Below are 16,022 nucleotides of genomic sequence, written 5' to 3' on the forward strand. Positions count from 1 at the left end.
AGTGGTTATCAGTTTACTCTGCACATTTCACTTTGTCTATGGATATACACTGATAGGCTAACAAAATAACCACAAATCACAAGTTTGCTGTATAGATGATGTACATACTAGAAATCATCTTTGTGAAAAGGTAGGCAGAATGCTGAACTCTTTTTGGTATTAAAACATAAACTTGGAGCATTCTAATAAGAAATGGCAATTGCGCCAGGCAAAGTTAAAATTGATTTCCATCATACTGTATATGTTTAAAGACACCTTTATGAATGCTGTCTTTTTACACATCCATGAAAAACATCAAATAACATCCTGTGATGAAATATGCTTTACAAGTTCAAAGAACTCTCATTTTTCTCTCATACATGATATATCTAAGTTCACATACAGTCCATGAACTGCAGTCATACTGTGTTGATATTGTACGTATTTCTATATACATGTATTCATTCATCTGTCATAACATCCAGTACACATGTGCAAGTTAATCATCCGAGCACTTTGTGACAATATTTCGCAGGATGTGAATGATCAAAAGAGGTTGCTTTTTGTGTAGCGCGAGCAGACAGAGAATGTGGTGAGGAACATCTTCAACATACTAGTATACAGGGAGACCCACAGAAATGGTTCCTTTAGCTGGTGTGCTGCCAATCTCAACTATCTCACGCAAGTCCTTTAAACAACTCCATACATGGCAAGAGACTTGTGAATGGTGTCTTGAATAGTATAAGGCAACATTGCCATGTCATCTCATGCCAATATTTAGAGCCATCTACACAATTATGTACATTGCGTTGAAATATCCAGCATGCAGACATTTGAAATCACAAGAGTACTGTACCTCCAAGACACCAGAAAGACATCAGAAAAACACCAGAACTCACAATGCAAAATAATAATAATAATAATAATAATAATAACAATAACAATAATAATAATTATAACAACAATGATAATAATAATCATAACAATTATAACCACAACAATAACACTACTACTAATCATAATGAAAAAATAACGCCAATAATAATAAAAAAATAAATAAAAAGCCCTTTCTTGATTTGGTTGCAAACTTCATGACGTCATACAAAACGTATGTTCTTCACTGAGCTTGATATGACATGCTTGGTGCCCACAGTCCCTTATCAATATCTCCCTGCACAGGTTGCAGAAAGATCTATCAAAGGGGACACTGGAATGTTCACCTTATAAGAAAAGAGGAAAAGCATACCTAATGCACACATTGAGAATGTGCCTGGCATATCCAACAATCCTGAAGCTATAGCATTCTGTAGCTCAGAGACAGAATACTGTATCCAATCCATGCCTAGGATAGGTACTTGTATGATGGAAATGTTCAGCAGGCTAGAGCTGCCTGATGATACTGAGCAGGAAAGAGTCTACACTTTTTTTTAATCTTGCACTGAATGTGACTACTCCATATACAATGTATCATGCAATGTTGTATGGTATGGAGAAGCAATTACATAGTACACTCATTTAAAAGCATTAAGTACCATCTTTACAATGAAAGCACAAACATAGACCCTATTCCTTCATACAGGCAAACCATACACAAGTAGGAAAAAAAAAAGAAACAATGCATTTTTAGGAGTATAAAAATGACAAAAGAAGTGGGAATGTTTAGCTGAGAGCTTGACCCTCTCCTTGAAGCTCAACAGTGCTGAGAAGGGGACTCTACAACATGAATTCAGAGTAGTCCATGTTTATCACTAGTTTCTAACAAACTCGCTTGATGACATCTCCACACATGTACAAATGCTTTACCATCAAGTCTCTGATTTTTTCCCCTTTATTTGAATTATAATGTATGACAATGATCAAAAGGCCTGTTTTCCTTGCATTCAAAAATGATATACAGCATCACTTGAGTGGCCATGAATATCATTTCTAATATATTAATGTACATCTAATAACAAAATGGTCAGAAAGCATGTATGAAAGAAAACAAAATATGAATAGAAAACAAGAAACGATCTCGGAACACAAGGCATACAGCTTGTAAAATGAACAGTTCTTTCAAGAAAAAAAGGAGTAATTATTCTGAAAGGGACTTTAACAGGCATTGACAAAACAATCCCCACAGCTGCTGATCATGTAGGACACCTACAAGTGTGAGAAACATTTCCAGATTTTCAAGTGGGACAACATGGTACATGACTTTAATAATGTTGACCTACAAAGAGATCATGTTCTTTTTCTGCTCCTGTATGTATAATTGATATCGTTCTTTTCCTCATATAAATTCTATAAACTCAGACAAAATCTAATAAGTATCAAAAACATATATCCAAAAAGTTTTAACATTCTCTCCCATTATTGCACCAGAACTTAAATCATCCAAAAATAAAACAAACACATAACAAAAAAATGTTTCTTGTTACCTCGATTGCAAAAGTTATTTCAAATATACCTTCTTGAGTTATTGCATCCCTGGAACCTAGATATTCCCATTGAAATCGCACAGTCTGAGACTGTTTTGAAACATGTCTTTTACCAACATTTCTGAGGCACACAACCTCAAATTAAGACAGATGGTTTACTTATCTTTCACACACAATTTTGCCCTCTAATTTCAAAGTGCTGCACACCTGTTGCTTGACATCCATCATCATCATCATCATCATCATTATGATCAGAACCCAAACCTGATCTTGGTTCAACCTCAGCATCCCAATCTTATCCTCTCCCAACATCGACTCCACAAGCTCCTGATGATTTACCGGCAGACCTCTGCCGATTACGCTTGTGGGACCTTCCAGTCTTCCTGTTTGTGATGATGCTGACCCGGGCTTCCTTTCTGGTGTGTGCTGACAGAAACTGTCGCATGGATTCGTAGACCTGGAGTGCTCGAGGGGTGTTCCGGAAGAAGTTGCTGGGTATCCAGTGATGGAGACTCGTCTTGCCTTGCACACCTTTCAGGACAGAGTACAAATTGTGCATGTTCAGGCCACTGAAGAGCACTGAGATATCAGCGCATGGCGGCAGTGGCATCTGAAGTAATTCGTTGAGTTGGAAGGCATGCAAGACACAGAGGTGCCACTGGGCAAATCCATGAGAAATTACAGGGTCAGGCATACTCACACGGACTCTCCTAGGATTGAGATTGATGTTTGCCAGCACCATTTCCGCTTCGATCTTGAACCGCTCGGACTCTGTCTCACTGTTGGCTGTAGGTGTTGATGCACGCCATGAAAGTGTTGATGCACGCCAACCTCTTCTTCTATGCCTCCTGCTCTGCCTCTGTGCAAAGAGCTGGATCCACCCAACGAGCAGGACAGAAATGTGAAGTTCAGTTTTTAATAGCTTGCTTTCCTCAGAATTGATCCAGTACAATGTTGCAAGAAGAGCTAACTGAAAGTCAGAATGGAAGGAGTCCAAGTCCTCACTCCTGCAAAGGCCTGGGGAGAGTACTCTGATCAGGAGGTGACGCTTTGCTTCCTGTGGCAGCACAGGTATCTGAGACAGGGAAGGCACCCTCCCATATCCATCCAGGTCGACCACAGGAGAGACCTTCAGACGCTGAAATCCAATGCCATTTCTAATGTAAACCAGGCACCTTGTGGTCTGCCCTGGCTTCTTTCTCTGAAGCATGTCTGCCAGGATCATGCCACTGAGCACTGCACACAGAAACTTTGCTGGCAACCAAGCACTTGGCAACTTGTGATTCTCCACCTGGACACGCGAGAAGAAGTACTGCTTGCTCAAGATGTTCACACACAAATTTGACACCTGTCCACTCTGATGGGCCTCAGCAACCCATACAGGAGCATTAATAAGAGTGCACAGCGGGGACTTGGACAGTTCACTTGACCGCTGGTGGTCACCTTCAAAGTAAGACTTCAAGAGCTTTGTTTCTCTCGTCTGATACATATCCATGGATGCAGTAACAAGACTCTCAATCTTCGTCTTGTCTGGAATGTGCCTCCAAACTTCATCCAGAGCTTCCCTACATGACTCTTTACCTCCTATCCAGCCAAGGAGATGCTGAAGCTGTGATTGGCGCTTGCTGCAGTTGCTTTCATACACTCCATATACATGACTCAGGAAAATGTTTAGTGTGGAAGGATCAACGTAGTCATTACCGGCTAGTGTGGCAAAAAGTGGCATGAGATCCTTCTGCACACCAAAGAATGTACAGAAAGACTGGAGGTGATAGATCTGCCCTGGAATGTAGAATCTGCCTTGTCCTGACTGCTCGACATTCTTCCACCTCAGATGTGTCAGCGGGATGTAGCCTCCTGCCAGGCCCATTACATAAAAGTCACTGTCTTTCCCTAGCACAGGGCACTGCCAGTGATTGGCAAGGCTGGCAATCTCTCTGTCAGCTTCAAACTGACTGAATGCGAAGCACACTCCAAACTCAGTCATTACCTGCTGCATGAGGTGTAAAGCCAGTGGTGGCAATACCAAACATTCATCTCCTCTATGAACATCCCTGACTGCTATGATACCCTCCTGGAACCTTTCAAGTTGTGTCTTATGCTTCTTGTCGTCCAGGTCAAAGCTTCCATCGAAGACCACATACGGGCGGCAGTGGCATTTGCGCATGTTGTGGAAGAAGAAGGTCATCTTGGACCTTAGCAGCTCATACTCTCCACCATGAGACATGGGATCTGCTCCTTCTGTCTCTTCCAGTATGTAATAGAGCAGACCGAAGCCGTCGACTACCAGTGCTGTGTTGTGCAGGCACAGGCTCTGTAAGAGCTTCCGCTCATGTCTGTTCACCAGCGAAGTGAGGCCCCGAATTCCCATGGTTGATGCTGGAAATTCTCCACCTCAAACTTTTAGACTCCTTCCCAGCAGTTTTTGTGATGTTGCAGTTGCCAGTGCTGTAAATAACAAACAATATTTCCATGATTTAGCAAATGTTCAAAGGACTACATCATTCTCAGAATAGGAAAAGCAGATGAATAATTTCTAAACCGGGAAGAACAGATAGCTCATAAAAACTTTTTGAAGCTTTCTTCAATAGCCCTCAACTTGTTATTGACATTGACTACCATGTACATCGACTTTACAGAGCTGAAGCTGACTGCAATAACACAAGGGCTTTTTCTTTGTTTTTGTTTGTTTGTTTGTTTGTTTTTTTAGATTTGAGACTACAGTGCATCAGTCCCTATTAGCTATCAAGGGCAGAACAGTGTAGAGTGTTGTGGCTAAATTAGTTTTGGGAAATGGGGACATGAAGAGCTCTTTCCCAATTATTCAATCACAAAACTATGGCTACTTACCATGCTTTTTACCTTAAATCAATATTTCAACTGTAGCTTTTATCAAAGTAATTTACACAAAACAAAGTGGCACTGCCTCTTTCTTTCTCTTTATTGATATGTGCAACTTACCAAGTACATTACATCTAATAATCTTTAAGCCAAAATGCGATTTACAAAAGGGCTAAAAATACTCTTCTGCCATTTGGATTAGCTTGCAATATAAAACACTTATCAACAGCATCTAAGAAGAAACTTGTCTGGCTGATGTGATTTGTCCTCCCCATCTAGAACACTGTAGGTAGACAGAATGTTACGTGATGATCGATCATGCCCGAGCAATCCTATTTTACATCAAGCTGCATGCAATTCACTCTCTCAGAGTGCAAGATGGATGGATACTGCGTTGGCTCAATTTGTTATTGATTATTGATAATCAGTTGTAGAAAATTATAGCAAACTCTATCTGGTATGCGCTGAGATTGTATCCCTTTTGGCAAACCTTCTGGCTAATACTTTGCAGTTTGCCTTCCTTTATCCAACTGAAATTGTTAATATAGTGTATATGACAGCATTATTTGGGGAAGTTTATGTACTTCATTAGAGCAAATATCAACAGTTCTCCAAACAAGATCTGTATATTTCCACTTGTAAGTTTTGGTGTGCTGTTCTGGACTGTCACTTGTTTTGTTTTTTCTTTTCTTTTCTTTTCTTTTGTTTTGTTTTTGGCACCAGTGTACTTTTGCACTTCTTTATCAATTAACCTGCAAACATGCACAAACTCATTTCAAATATCCAACAGCCACAAATATTTGCATCTAACTGTGACCGAAGTCCAATAGAAATGGAATTTTTGCCATTGTGACACTTTACACTTGTTGGAATATGGCGATTGCAGCTAGTTTGCCCTGCGATAACTGCGTTGCACAAGGAGCAGACAGCACAGCACGACACGTGCAAAAGACGCTCATGGCACAGCAGTGAGCGCAGCTGCCATTGATCTGAATGTAGCAATCTCATACATTGTAGCAATTACAGCAAAGTTTACTATGGTATCTTTAAAAAGATGTCTGTTTTTACTGCCTTTTTCTCGGTTTGTACAGAGTATCATGGTAGCAATTGATTGAGGTTTGGGATTGTTGTTTGTGTTATGTGTGTATGTTGGTGTGAGTGTGTGTGCGTGTGTGTGTGAATGAAAGATTGTGAAAAATGTGGTTACAAGACGAGGGTTAAAAGAATATAAAGAGAAAGGATATGAAAAGGGGGAAAGGTAATGAATGGAAAGATAATAAGGAGGTAAACCTGGAAAAATGAAACAAAAAGTATACGAAATAGAAAGTACACTTAAAATAAAAACAAATATAATGGAAGGAAAGAATGTAGAGAGAGTATTGGTCAATAGCACAATCAGGGTATGCGGTTGTGTAACAGGGGAAATATGAAAAAACTTGATGAAAATGCTTTTTTTGCTGTTGCAGCTGAGTGCTCAAATTTTCATTTCATGTAAAGAAAGAGTCAAAATTTTGCATTAAACTGCGCATAGATTAGCATTTTAGTTAGGGGTGTCGAATTACATTGAAATGACTAATATATTGGAAAAATTCATTTAAAAAAAGGAGAATGTTTTTTTCATCTGATATTGCTGTTAGATATTCCTGATAAATATCCCTTTCATTCACCACCAGCTCATAGCCATGACATATCACAAAATATGAATAAATTTCATATTTTCACTTCTCGAAATGGATGATCAATTTTGTAGGCATTATTTTGAATTCAAATAAAACCACTTTTACATATTTTATCATATTTCACTTTTGCCAAAGAGTGAAGAGGCGAAACTTTCAGGAATAGGTAACAGACATATAGTGGCCATTATTACGAATTTTTATGAAATTAGGGCTGGTACTTTGGAAGATATATTTTTCAGCAAAAAATTATCTGTAAAGTTTGACCTTGAATGTGCGCAAAGTGTTTGGATCAATTCTCATATTTGTAAACACAGTATAGAAGAATGAATGTGAGATTTATGATGACTTGAGTTGATATCCAAGCTGTGACTCTCAAACAATGACATATTAAGCCAAAATACTATGTTTTTGCTTATGATATCTTTAGAAATTGAACATGCATTGAAATATGAACACTGAACACTTATCATATGACCTTCATGCAGTATAACATGCTCGTGGATCGGTCTTTTTTATCCTCAGCAATTTGTAAAAATATAAAAAAAAATAAGTTCCTATTGCTCAAATTTGCTAAAATTTTCATACAATAGATTTCTACATATGTACAATTCATGGTTAAAAAAACAAGGATATTCAATAAGGGGAAAAGATTCTTTTAAGTAGTCAAATTAGGATAATACCTCACTGAAAATACTGAAAAACGGCTGCACTTATTTTTTCCTCAGCATTTGAAAATTGCTCAAAACTCAAAACTGGCTGAACATTCATTGGCAAACAGCACACCATATTGTAGTGTGTCTTCAGTACTTTCAGGAAAAGCAGAAAAATAAGCTGTTCCTCCATGCATAGCTGTACAGCATGGGTTAAAAGGTCACAATGTCACAAAAATAAGCCAGCATTACACTCCTACCAGGACGGGACTTCAGACCTCATAACTTTCTCCAGCTGAAAGAACCACTGTTTTTTATTGCATGCAAGCAATGCCAGGAAAAAATCCATTAATTAGATACCAAACACATAGGGGTAGACTTAAAATATGGACCTCAAATCTTGATTTTACGTAAGTTGCAAAACGCTTTTTTTTTGACGCATTACGTGGATTTTGGGGGACTTTTTGGTAATTAATCTTTAATAATTAACAGTAAATGAGTAGAAATTAGCTATTGTCTTACCACATGTGATTACTGATGTCTTAGCATGCTGCATGTGAATTTTTAAGTCAGTTGGTGCATTCTTTTAGAATTTACAATTTTTTAAAAGTGAGAAAGTCATGATTGCATACCCTGATTGTGCTTATCACCTATTATAAATCAAAATAAGGGAGGGATGAAAATGTTTGAAAAGAAAAGTGGAAAGCAAAGAAGAATTAAAGATTGAAAATAAATGAATCAAAACTGGATGAATAGATGAAGAGGATTAGGAAGGAAAGCAACAATTGTATAGTACTACATTCAGATCAAACGATCAACCCTTTATACTGCATGCACTGACATACAATTGTATTCATACTGTACCGATTGCTTGTGTACAGTCCAATACCAAGAGCACCATTTCAAGCAATCAAGGTTTCCCAACACTTAGAAAAGTGTTAAAACGTAACTTCTATTTAACTTCATGGGGACTCAGATGCAATTATTTTAGGTTACTGATTCTGAATAACAAGGGTGAGTTTGTGCATGTTTCAAAATCATTTGACCAGGAAGTATACACTACCGGTACAGGTACCGCCTTTGTTTTTTGTTTTTTTGTTTTTGTTTTTTTGTTTTTCTGTTTTTTCTGGGCCAGCCATACATGAAATAACAATTACAGGGAAGCCAACCATGGTTTCATTTTGCTACAACACACATTTCCCATAGACACCTGCCCAAGTATACTCAGGAATTGTTCTCAATCATGTCAATGGGTTAACATCAATTGTACAACTGTACACATTGTAGTGTTAATCACGAGTGTTATGCACTTGTCAATTGTAGTCCCAACCCCTGGGTACCCGGGGATGGCCGGGACTTGCAGCAAAGTTGGCTAGGGATTTCAGCATTTTTTCGCCCTAGTGGGTCGGGAATAGACCGGGCTTTGTCTGGGGAAATTCACTTATTTATCCCGGGTGGGTCCGGAGTATGCCGGGGTGTTGTCGGGAGAAATTCACTTATTTTGCCCCGGCGGGTCGGGCATATACCGGGATGTTGTCGGGGGAAATTCAATTACATATGTATTTTGCCCCGGTGGGTCGGGAATTGACCGGGCTTTGTCGGGGGGGATTCACTTATTTTGCCCCGGTGGGTGGGGAATAAACCGGGGCTTGTCGAGGAAAATTCGCTCTAACCAAATGGCAGGGATTTTGGGCGGGAATTTTGGCTGGGATTGAGCCGGATTTTGCTTGAGAGTTGACCGTGACCTGGCGTACCATTTCTAGTACGGTAATGTGACCATGAAATATTTCGCTTGACTAGCAATGCCCCGCTATTGAGGGCTCGGTCACACTGCCCCAAAGTGGCGTAAACGCATGAATCACGTATGACGCAAGAAAATCGAGCTTTATGCGATACATGCGCGATCTGCGCATTTCATGAGTTTGTGATCTGATGTAGAACCTTATTCATGAGTTTGTGATCTGATGTAGAACCTAATTCATATAACTGTTAGTTGTCCGCCGATGTGCGCCAGAACTGCGAAGGTTTCACATCAGACCAAATGCATGAAATTCGCAAATCGCGCATGTATCGCGTAAGGCTCGAATTTCTTACGCGATTCATGCGTAATTACGCGACTTTGGGGAAGTGCGAACGGGCCTCCAGATCCGGTTTTGAGCAACTCAAAACTCGGCTTCACGTAAAAGTTACGCAGTATTGCGCTGTTTTATGTACCGGTACTAGTAATTTTTGCATAGTTTGCGTAGTTCTTACGCGAACAATGCGCGAAATATGCATGGAATATCAGTGATTGTTTGCAAAAATGTTGCTGTTATCGCGTTCATGCATGCGTGGATGATTATCGCGTGATCTTTCCTTAGTTCTTGCGCAATTCATCGGTGATTTTTCAACGCATAACTCAGCAAAAATTCTCGATGGACAAGCACGCACAACCAAATTTCTTGCGTGATTCGTGCATTTACGCGACTTTTGGGCAGTGTGACCAGGCCCTGTGAGGGCCGGGGCTTGGCCGGGAATTTCTACGCAAATACTGCACGCCTTGTCGGGGACTTGGCCGGGGATTTCTACGCAAATACTGCCCGGCCTGTCGGGATGCAAATACTGCGCGGCCTGTCGGGGAATTGGCTGGGGATAAATTCTATGCAAATACTGCCCGGCCTGCCGGGGAATTGGCCGGGGATTTCTACTTCAATTTTGCCTGGCATGTCGGGGACTTAGAGGGGGATTTCCGTGCAAAATTTGCCCGACCTGTTGGAGACTTGGCCGGGACTTGGCCGGGTGGTGTAACATCCTGAAATTGCAAGTGGGATGCAAGTCCCGGCCATCCCCGGGTACCCAAGGGCCGGACTACAATTGACAAGTGCATTACATTTACTTACACAACCATCCATCCCCACATTTACAACTTACAAGTACAGTTGAACCTCTCGTATCCGGACAAGTCGGGACCGGGGCTCATCCGGATAAGGGATTTGGCCGGATACGGGAGACTCAATGCTTTATACATGTACATATACATACACATGTACTGATGTAGCTCATTGTAGTACCACATGTAGTAATGTGTATACTGCAACCTTTTCATTGTTACACTCAGTAACAGACCCCAAAATAGAGGTTCGTGTTTGCAAGAATGAAATCATTTTCTTTTATAAATTCTTGGGATGATTTACCTAAATAATTATGAAGAAATGTATCAAGTATTCACGTGTGTTTGTGTAGGAGTTCTCAAGGAGTTGGGAATCCCCCTTTCCTCCCGTAATTATTAAAAAAAGATTTAAAAAAATCAAGGCGATGTTTGATGCAACGGAACGCGGAAGTCGACGACGGGGTAGCAATATCACAAGTACATTACAGTTTATAAAATGGGTTCAAGAATGTAGCCAATAGGAAGCGCTGAAATGAGTCACCTGTGCTTTCGTTACTCAGTCCCATTGCACTGCGTGTTAAATCCTATTGCCGATCGTCTGTGCGCGCGGTGGCTCCTTTGAATTGCATGCATACGCGCTGTCAATCCTGTAAACAACTTCTAGTCCGGCCTTTCTTCCCTTGTGCATAACATGTGTGGCGTACGTATCATACGTACAGTGTACAGTAGACCAAGCGTTGTGGGACCGGACGCATACATGGAGTCACTTGAAGGGCAAATCCAACAATTTAGCAGGTTAATTCTCACACCGTTTTCAGAGTATGTTGTCTAGTAGGCCTATATGAGGAGTCTATATCAACTCTTTAAGGTAAAGGGTGCATATTCTATGTAAAATAAGTAAGTTTTCATGCGGAAACTTAAGTGTCCGGAAACCCAACCCCCCATCATACTTATACTGTATGTGCGGGATTTCCGAGTGCGACGTGCGTAAATGTTTGGGACGAACATCTTCGGACGTCTTGACCCACAAAGGTACGTGAAAAACGCTGAAAAATGCTGTTAGTTTTCAAATTTTCGACCAATTTTATAAAACAAATGATGCACACATGTTTCACAATTGTAAATACCCTCGAGTGCACTATACGCCTACACTATCAAACGCACTCTATCCTGTGCATCATTTGTATATTATAAAATGGGTTCAAGAATGTAGCCAATTGGAAGCGCTGAAATGAGTCACGTGTGCGCTCATGATTTTCTTACTAACATGCACGGCCGTGCAAAAAAGGTAAAGTCACTGACGTCACAATGTTTACACTAGCAGTGCACACTCAATCAGTTGTTACATGTGCGTCGCGTGCTACTATACGCGCTGTCAATCCTGTAAACAACTTCTAGTTCGGGCTGCCAGCGGCCTTTCTTGTGTGCATAACATGTGGCGTACGTATATTCTATACGTACAGTACTTATATGGGCGGGATTTCCGAGTATGACGTGCGTTAATGTTTGGGACGAACATCTTCGGACATCTTAACTTTTGAGCGAGTGCTACAGGTAGCTGACTGGTATTGACCCACAAAAGTACATGGAAAATGCTGTTAGTTTTCGACTCATTTTATAAATCAAATGTGACGCAGGATAAACGCACTCATAGGCCGAAGTTACGTTTCATCTCTTTTTATTCCGCTCAAAAGTAAATAAAGGAAAAACCTGTGTTTGGAGTAAACAAACAGCAAAACAAACAAATGAATATTTACAAGTCATTGAAACACGTTCATAAACACGTTCAACATAGAGAAAGATAGATACATGTGTTACTGCACCAAAGAGGTAACATGTACTGTGAATAACAAACTGAACGTATGATGTTTACTCAACAATACATCATAGTATGTAACCATGTAAAAGAAAAGAATGATTCAATGAGAAATTCTCAGCTAAGCCAGCTATCACATCACAATGCATCACTGCATAAGTCCATATGAAAAAGTGTATGTAAAAGACTATCAAACCCATCACTCACTCAACAGAAGTGAAGATAACAAGAATACAAAGCAAAAAGAATGTGACGTCAAGAAGACTATCCATATCAGTAAACTGTAAACTAGGCATTAACAATGTTTACCAATACATTATATTAAATATTCCATAATGATTGTATCTTTGTAGTCTGACACATCAACTAGTCTCTCCATACTAACACTATTTCCCATTCATCATAGCTAAATGCAAGTAAAGCATGAGAAACCATTAAAACCATAGAAATAACCATAGCTCTGGATTAAAGATAATCCAACTGAAACATAGACAAGTATAGAATTACAGAAACTCTACTCACTGTCTGGAAAATACATGTTGACACAAATGATCTAATAAATCAACAAAACATCTTTATGAGACTCACCCTGGCCACCTAGCCTGTGCTCATAAGGAATGTACAGTAACTGGCAAGTGAATGTCCAGTTACAGAATTACAGAAATTCTGCTGGCTCCATGTTTGCAGAACCTAGTAAATTAATAACACATCATGAAACAATAAACATATGGGCTAACTGAAAGTGGTAAAAGAACATCAAAACTGTAACTGAAATTAGCTCACAATATACCACTGTTTTGGAGATTATAGTTTCATATGTTGTAAACCAAATAAGTTGTTAAACAATTCAGTTTGTCTGAAGAATACACAATAGCAGTAAGTTAAGAAATGCTACAAAAGCCATAAATCCAAGTTCATACTATTTCTTTGACCAAAAGCCATGCATCTTGAATTTGCTTCATGAATACATAAATGGCTAATCTTATTCTGTATTCCTACTAAATGAATGATAAATATGCAACTAAGGTACATATGTGGCATCTAAAATACTAAATGAGATAATTGGCAAACTAATATCCGAGAAATTATTTACATCACCTTTCCACAACTCTACTTAAACAAGGAGAAGTAAGGTAACAAAGTATTCAGCCATACAGTGCATGTGTACATAGTGCACGCCTTCCTTGGCTCTACTGAGTCTTATCTCGTTGCCATCGTAACAAGAGGGACTGGTCAGCGAGAGTAGGCACACAAAGTCACTGCACTCTGTGCCATTGCACTCTGCACTATGTCCTATTACCTTCACATAAACATATATGTACAATGTATATACAACGCCTTCCTACACACATGCACACTGAGGTAACCAATCTCTCCCTCTCTCTCTCTCTCTCTCTCTCTCTGTCTCATTCTGTCTCTCCCTCTCCACCTCACTCTTTCTCTCTCTGCCAGCTTGCACTCTCCACTCACATCCAAACTTCCATCTAATTTGCATATGCTCGCTTCCATGTAGTAACCAGTAGGGCTACACACTGCCCTATGAGGTGGAATATCTACACACTCTCTTTCATACACACAGCCACACACAGCTTAGCATCAAGTACAAACAACTAGTCCTTTGTTCTTGCATCTCGAAGTTCCTTGCAACATAGCATGGTATAGCTATGAGACAACTCACCAAACTCTTCAAAAGTTTCTTTAACTACATACGCATACTCTAGCTACAAATATGTACTACTATGTAACATATTACTAATATATAACTAACACACAAGTTCAATTTTGTTATTAAACTTGTTACCTTCAGTCATATAACATATAACTATGCACAAGTTATACAGTACACCACTCAAACTTGCATGAGTTGGAAACTTTCATCATCAATACTTGAAATATTACCTCTAAATCAAGTCAAACAAGTATACAACTTTCAGTATTTATACTCTGTGAATGGAACTAACAGGAAATCAATAAAAGATACAGAAACATACCTTCAGGCTGCAGATTTGTTGGGCAAATTTCAGATTTGAGGAGATGCTCTGTGGGAGATGTTCACCTTGGTAGAGCAGCTAGAACAATGGCAAATTTGGGGTCTTTGTGCACCCACAAAGAACTCTCTAGCAGCTCTTAGCTGGCTTGGGATTAAATATGCAAATTAAGCTACTTGCAGACTGCTCCACTCTTAATGAGGGGGGGGGTGCATCTCAGGAGGGGGCATCTGCAGGGTCAAATATACTGGGGACAACTTTACTGCTGCACTTTTGCAATGTTACACAAATAATACAGGTTTGAGTTTGTGACGTTAGTGGAGATGCAGCTCACTCTCGGGTATTTACAATGTATGTAGTGCAACATGCAACTCGGCTTCGCCTCGTGCATGTTTCACAATTGTGTAGTAAAATACCCTCGGCTCGAGTGCGCTACATCTCCACTATCAACGCACTCTCACCTGTGTATTATTTGTAATGCCTAATTGTATATCATTAACAATATGATTGTCATAATGTCAAATCAGCACACTGGTTTTGATTGACAATTACCGTTTGGTGATATAATCATAGACTAGAACTAGTGCATAAAAATGATGAGCCAGACACACGCGCACACCATGGCCAGACACCAGCACATGTAGCCCAACGGCCGACGACCACGCAGGATCTAGACACAAACGCCCTGCTGATACGGTGTGTTGACTTGCAGTGCCGTAGTGGGTGAAATTAGCTCGTGCGGTGTCCCGGGGAAGCTCAAGCAACTACACTAGCCAGCCAGCGCCAGCCAGGTCCTGTCGTACAGTACTTAGTTTATAAGAAAGGTTGGGAAGAGATAAAAATCGTACTCACGAATGCTGAATGTTGTACACAATCAAACGGGAAGTAGAGTAAGCGTCTCTTCCGCCAATCCAGCAGCTAGGGTGATTCTTGATTGCCTCCTCAGCTACCAACTTTTGAAGTCGGATACAATATTTACACAGCACGCGTGATGTACATAGTCCAGGGTACGTACGTCAGGAGGTGAGCTCCGCCGCACTCCCATCCCAGATTGCAGTGTTGTGATACTAATATTGGATGGCCTTGAGGTTAATACAAGGAAATATTGGACGAGCTATGCACAAATATTGGACGAGTCGAAGACGAGTCCAATATTTTGCTTAGCGAGTCCAATATTTCCTTGAATTAACCGCAAATAGGACATCCAATAATATCATTATTATCCTACGGAGGATTTTAGCAAAGAATATTTCTACCTACCCTGTCTCTGAGTGCTGTATGGTCTCCCACTGTACTTGATCCTGACATGGGGTATGGCACACTCTTCAGGGCAAGTTAATCCACTTCATTCCCAGATAAACAGTGATCTGTGTATTTTGATGTACAATTTTAACTGATTGATATATGAAATTTGTTTCTATAAACACATAATTTTAGGAAAAACGCTATTTTAGTTAAATCGTGATTGACCAATCACAGACGTTTTTACTTTCATATTTCGGGTCATCTCGTATATCTCAACCAATCACGGTGCAGTTTATAAAAAACTTTGGGGGAATCCCCCTCTTGCCGTCCAATATTTTGAATATTGGTCGCCTCGGCAAAAAATATTGGTCGAGCTCAACAAACTTTCTAAGTGGGTCAGAGGTTATGAGGTGCGTTGACAAAATAACACTTGTATCTGGGCTCTAAAAATCCTCTGTATGGATAATAATAGTATTTATTTGATTGCTTCGCATTCATTCGGCATCATCGAGGCACACTGTACTGTGTTCGCGTA

At 40.0% G+C, this 16,022-nt stretch overlaps 1 protein-coding gene across 1 annotated transcript; it reads right to left on the reverse strand.

The window, feature by feature from the left end:
* Nucleotides 1–985: 985 nt before the first annotated feature.
* On the reverse strand, nucleotides 986–15,215 carry LOC139723159 (single-strand DNA endonuclease ASTE1-like). The gene is made up of 2 exons (XM_071634420.1): nucleotides 15,095–15,215; nucleotides 986–4,847 (listed from the first exon to the last, which is right to left on the reverse strand). Exon 2 carries the CDS (start codon nucleotides 4,768–4,770, stop codon nucleotides 2,695–2,697), a length of 2,076 nt encoding a protein of 691 aa, XP_071490521.1. The 5' UTR covers nucleotides 4,771–4,847; nucleotides 15,095–15,215; the 3' UTR covers nucleotides 986–2,694.
* Between the last annotated feature and the right edge of the window lie 807 nt (nucleotides 15,216–16,022).

This window comes from Diadema antillarum, unplaced genomic scaffold (assembly GCF_040938485.1).
Source record: "Diadema antillarum isolate AM-2024a unplaced genomic scaffold, OU_Dant_1.0 scf00000182, whole genome shotgun sequence".
In the NCBI taxonomy this organism is placed as follows: domain Eukaryota; kingdom Metazoa; phylum Echinodermata; class Echinoidea; order Diadematoida; family Diadematidae; genus Diadema; species Diadema antillarum.

What these genes read in the sequence shown, in the direction of transcription:
- LOC139723159 (XM_071634420.1), bottom strand. Translation starts at nt 4,770, where the DNA reads ATGGGAATTCGGGGCCTCACTTCGCTGGTGAACAGACATGAGCGGAAG.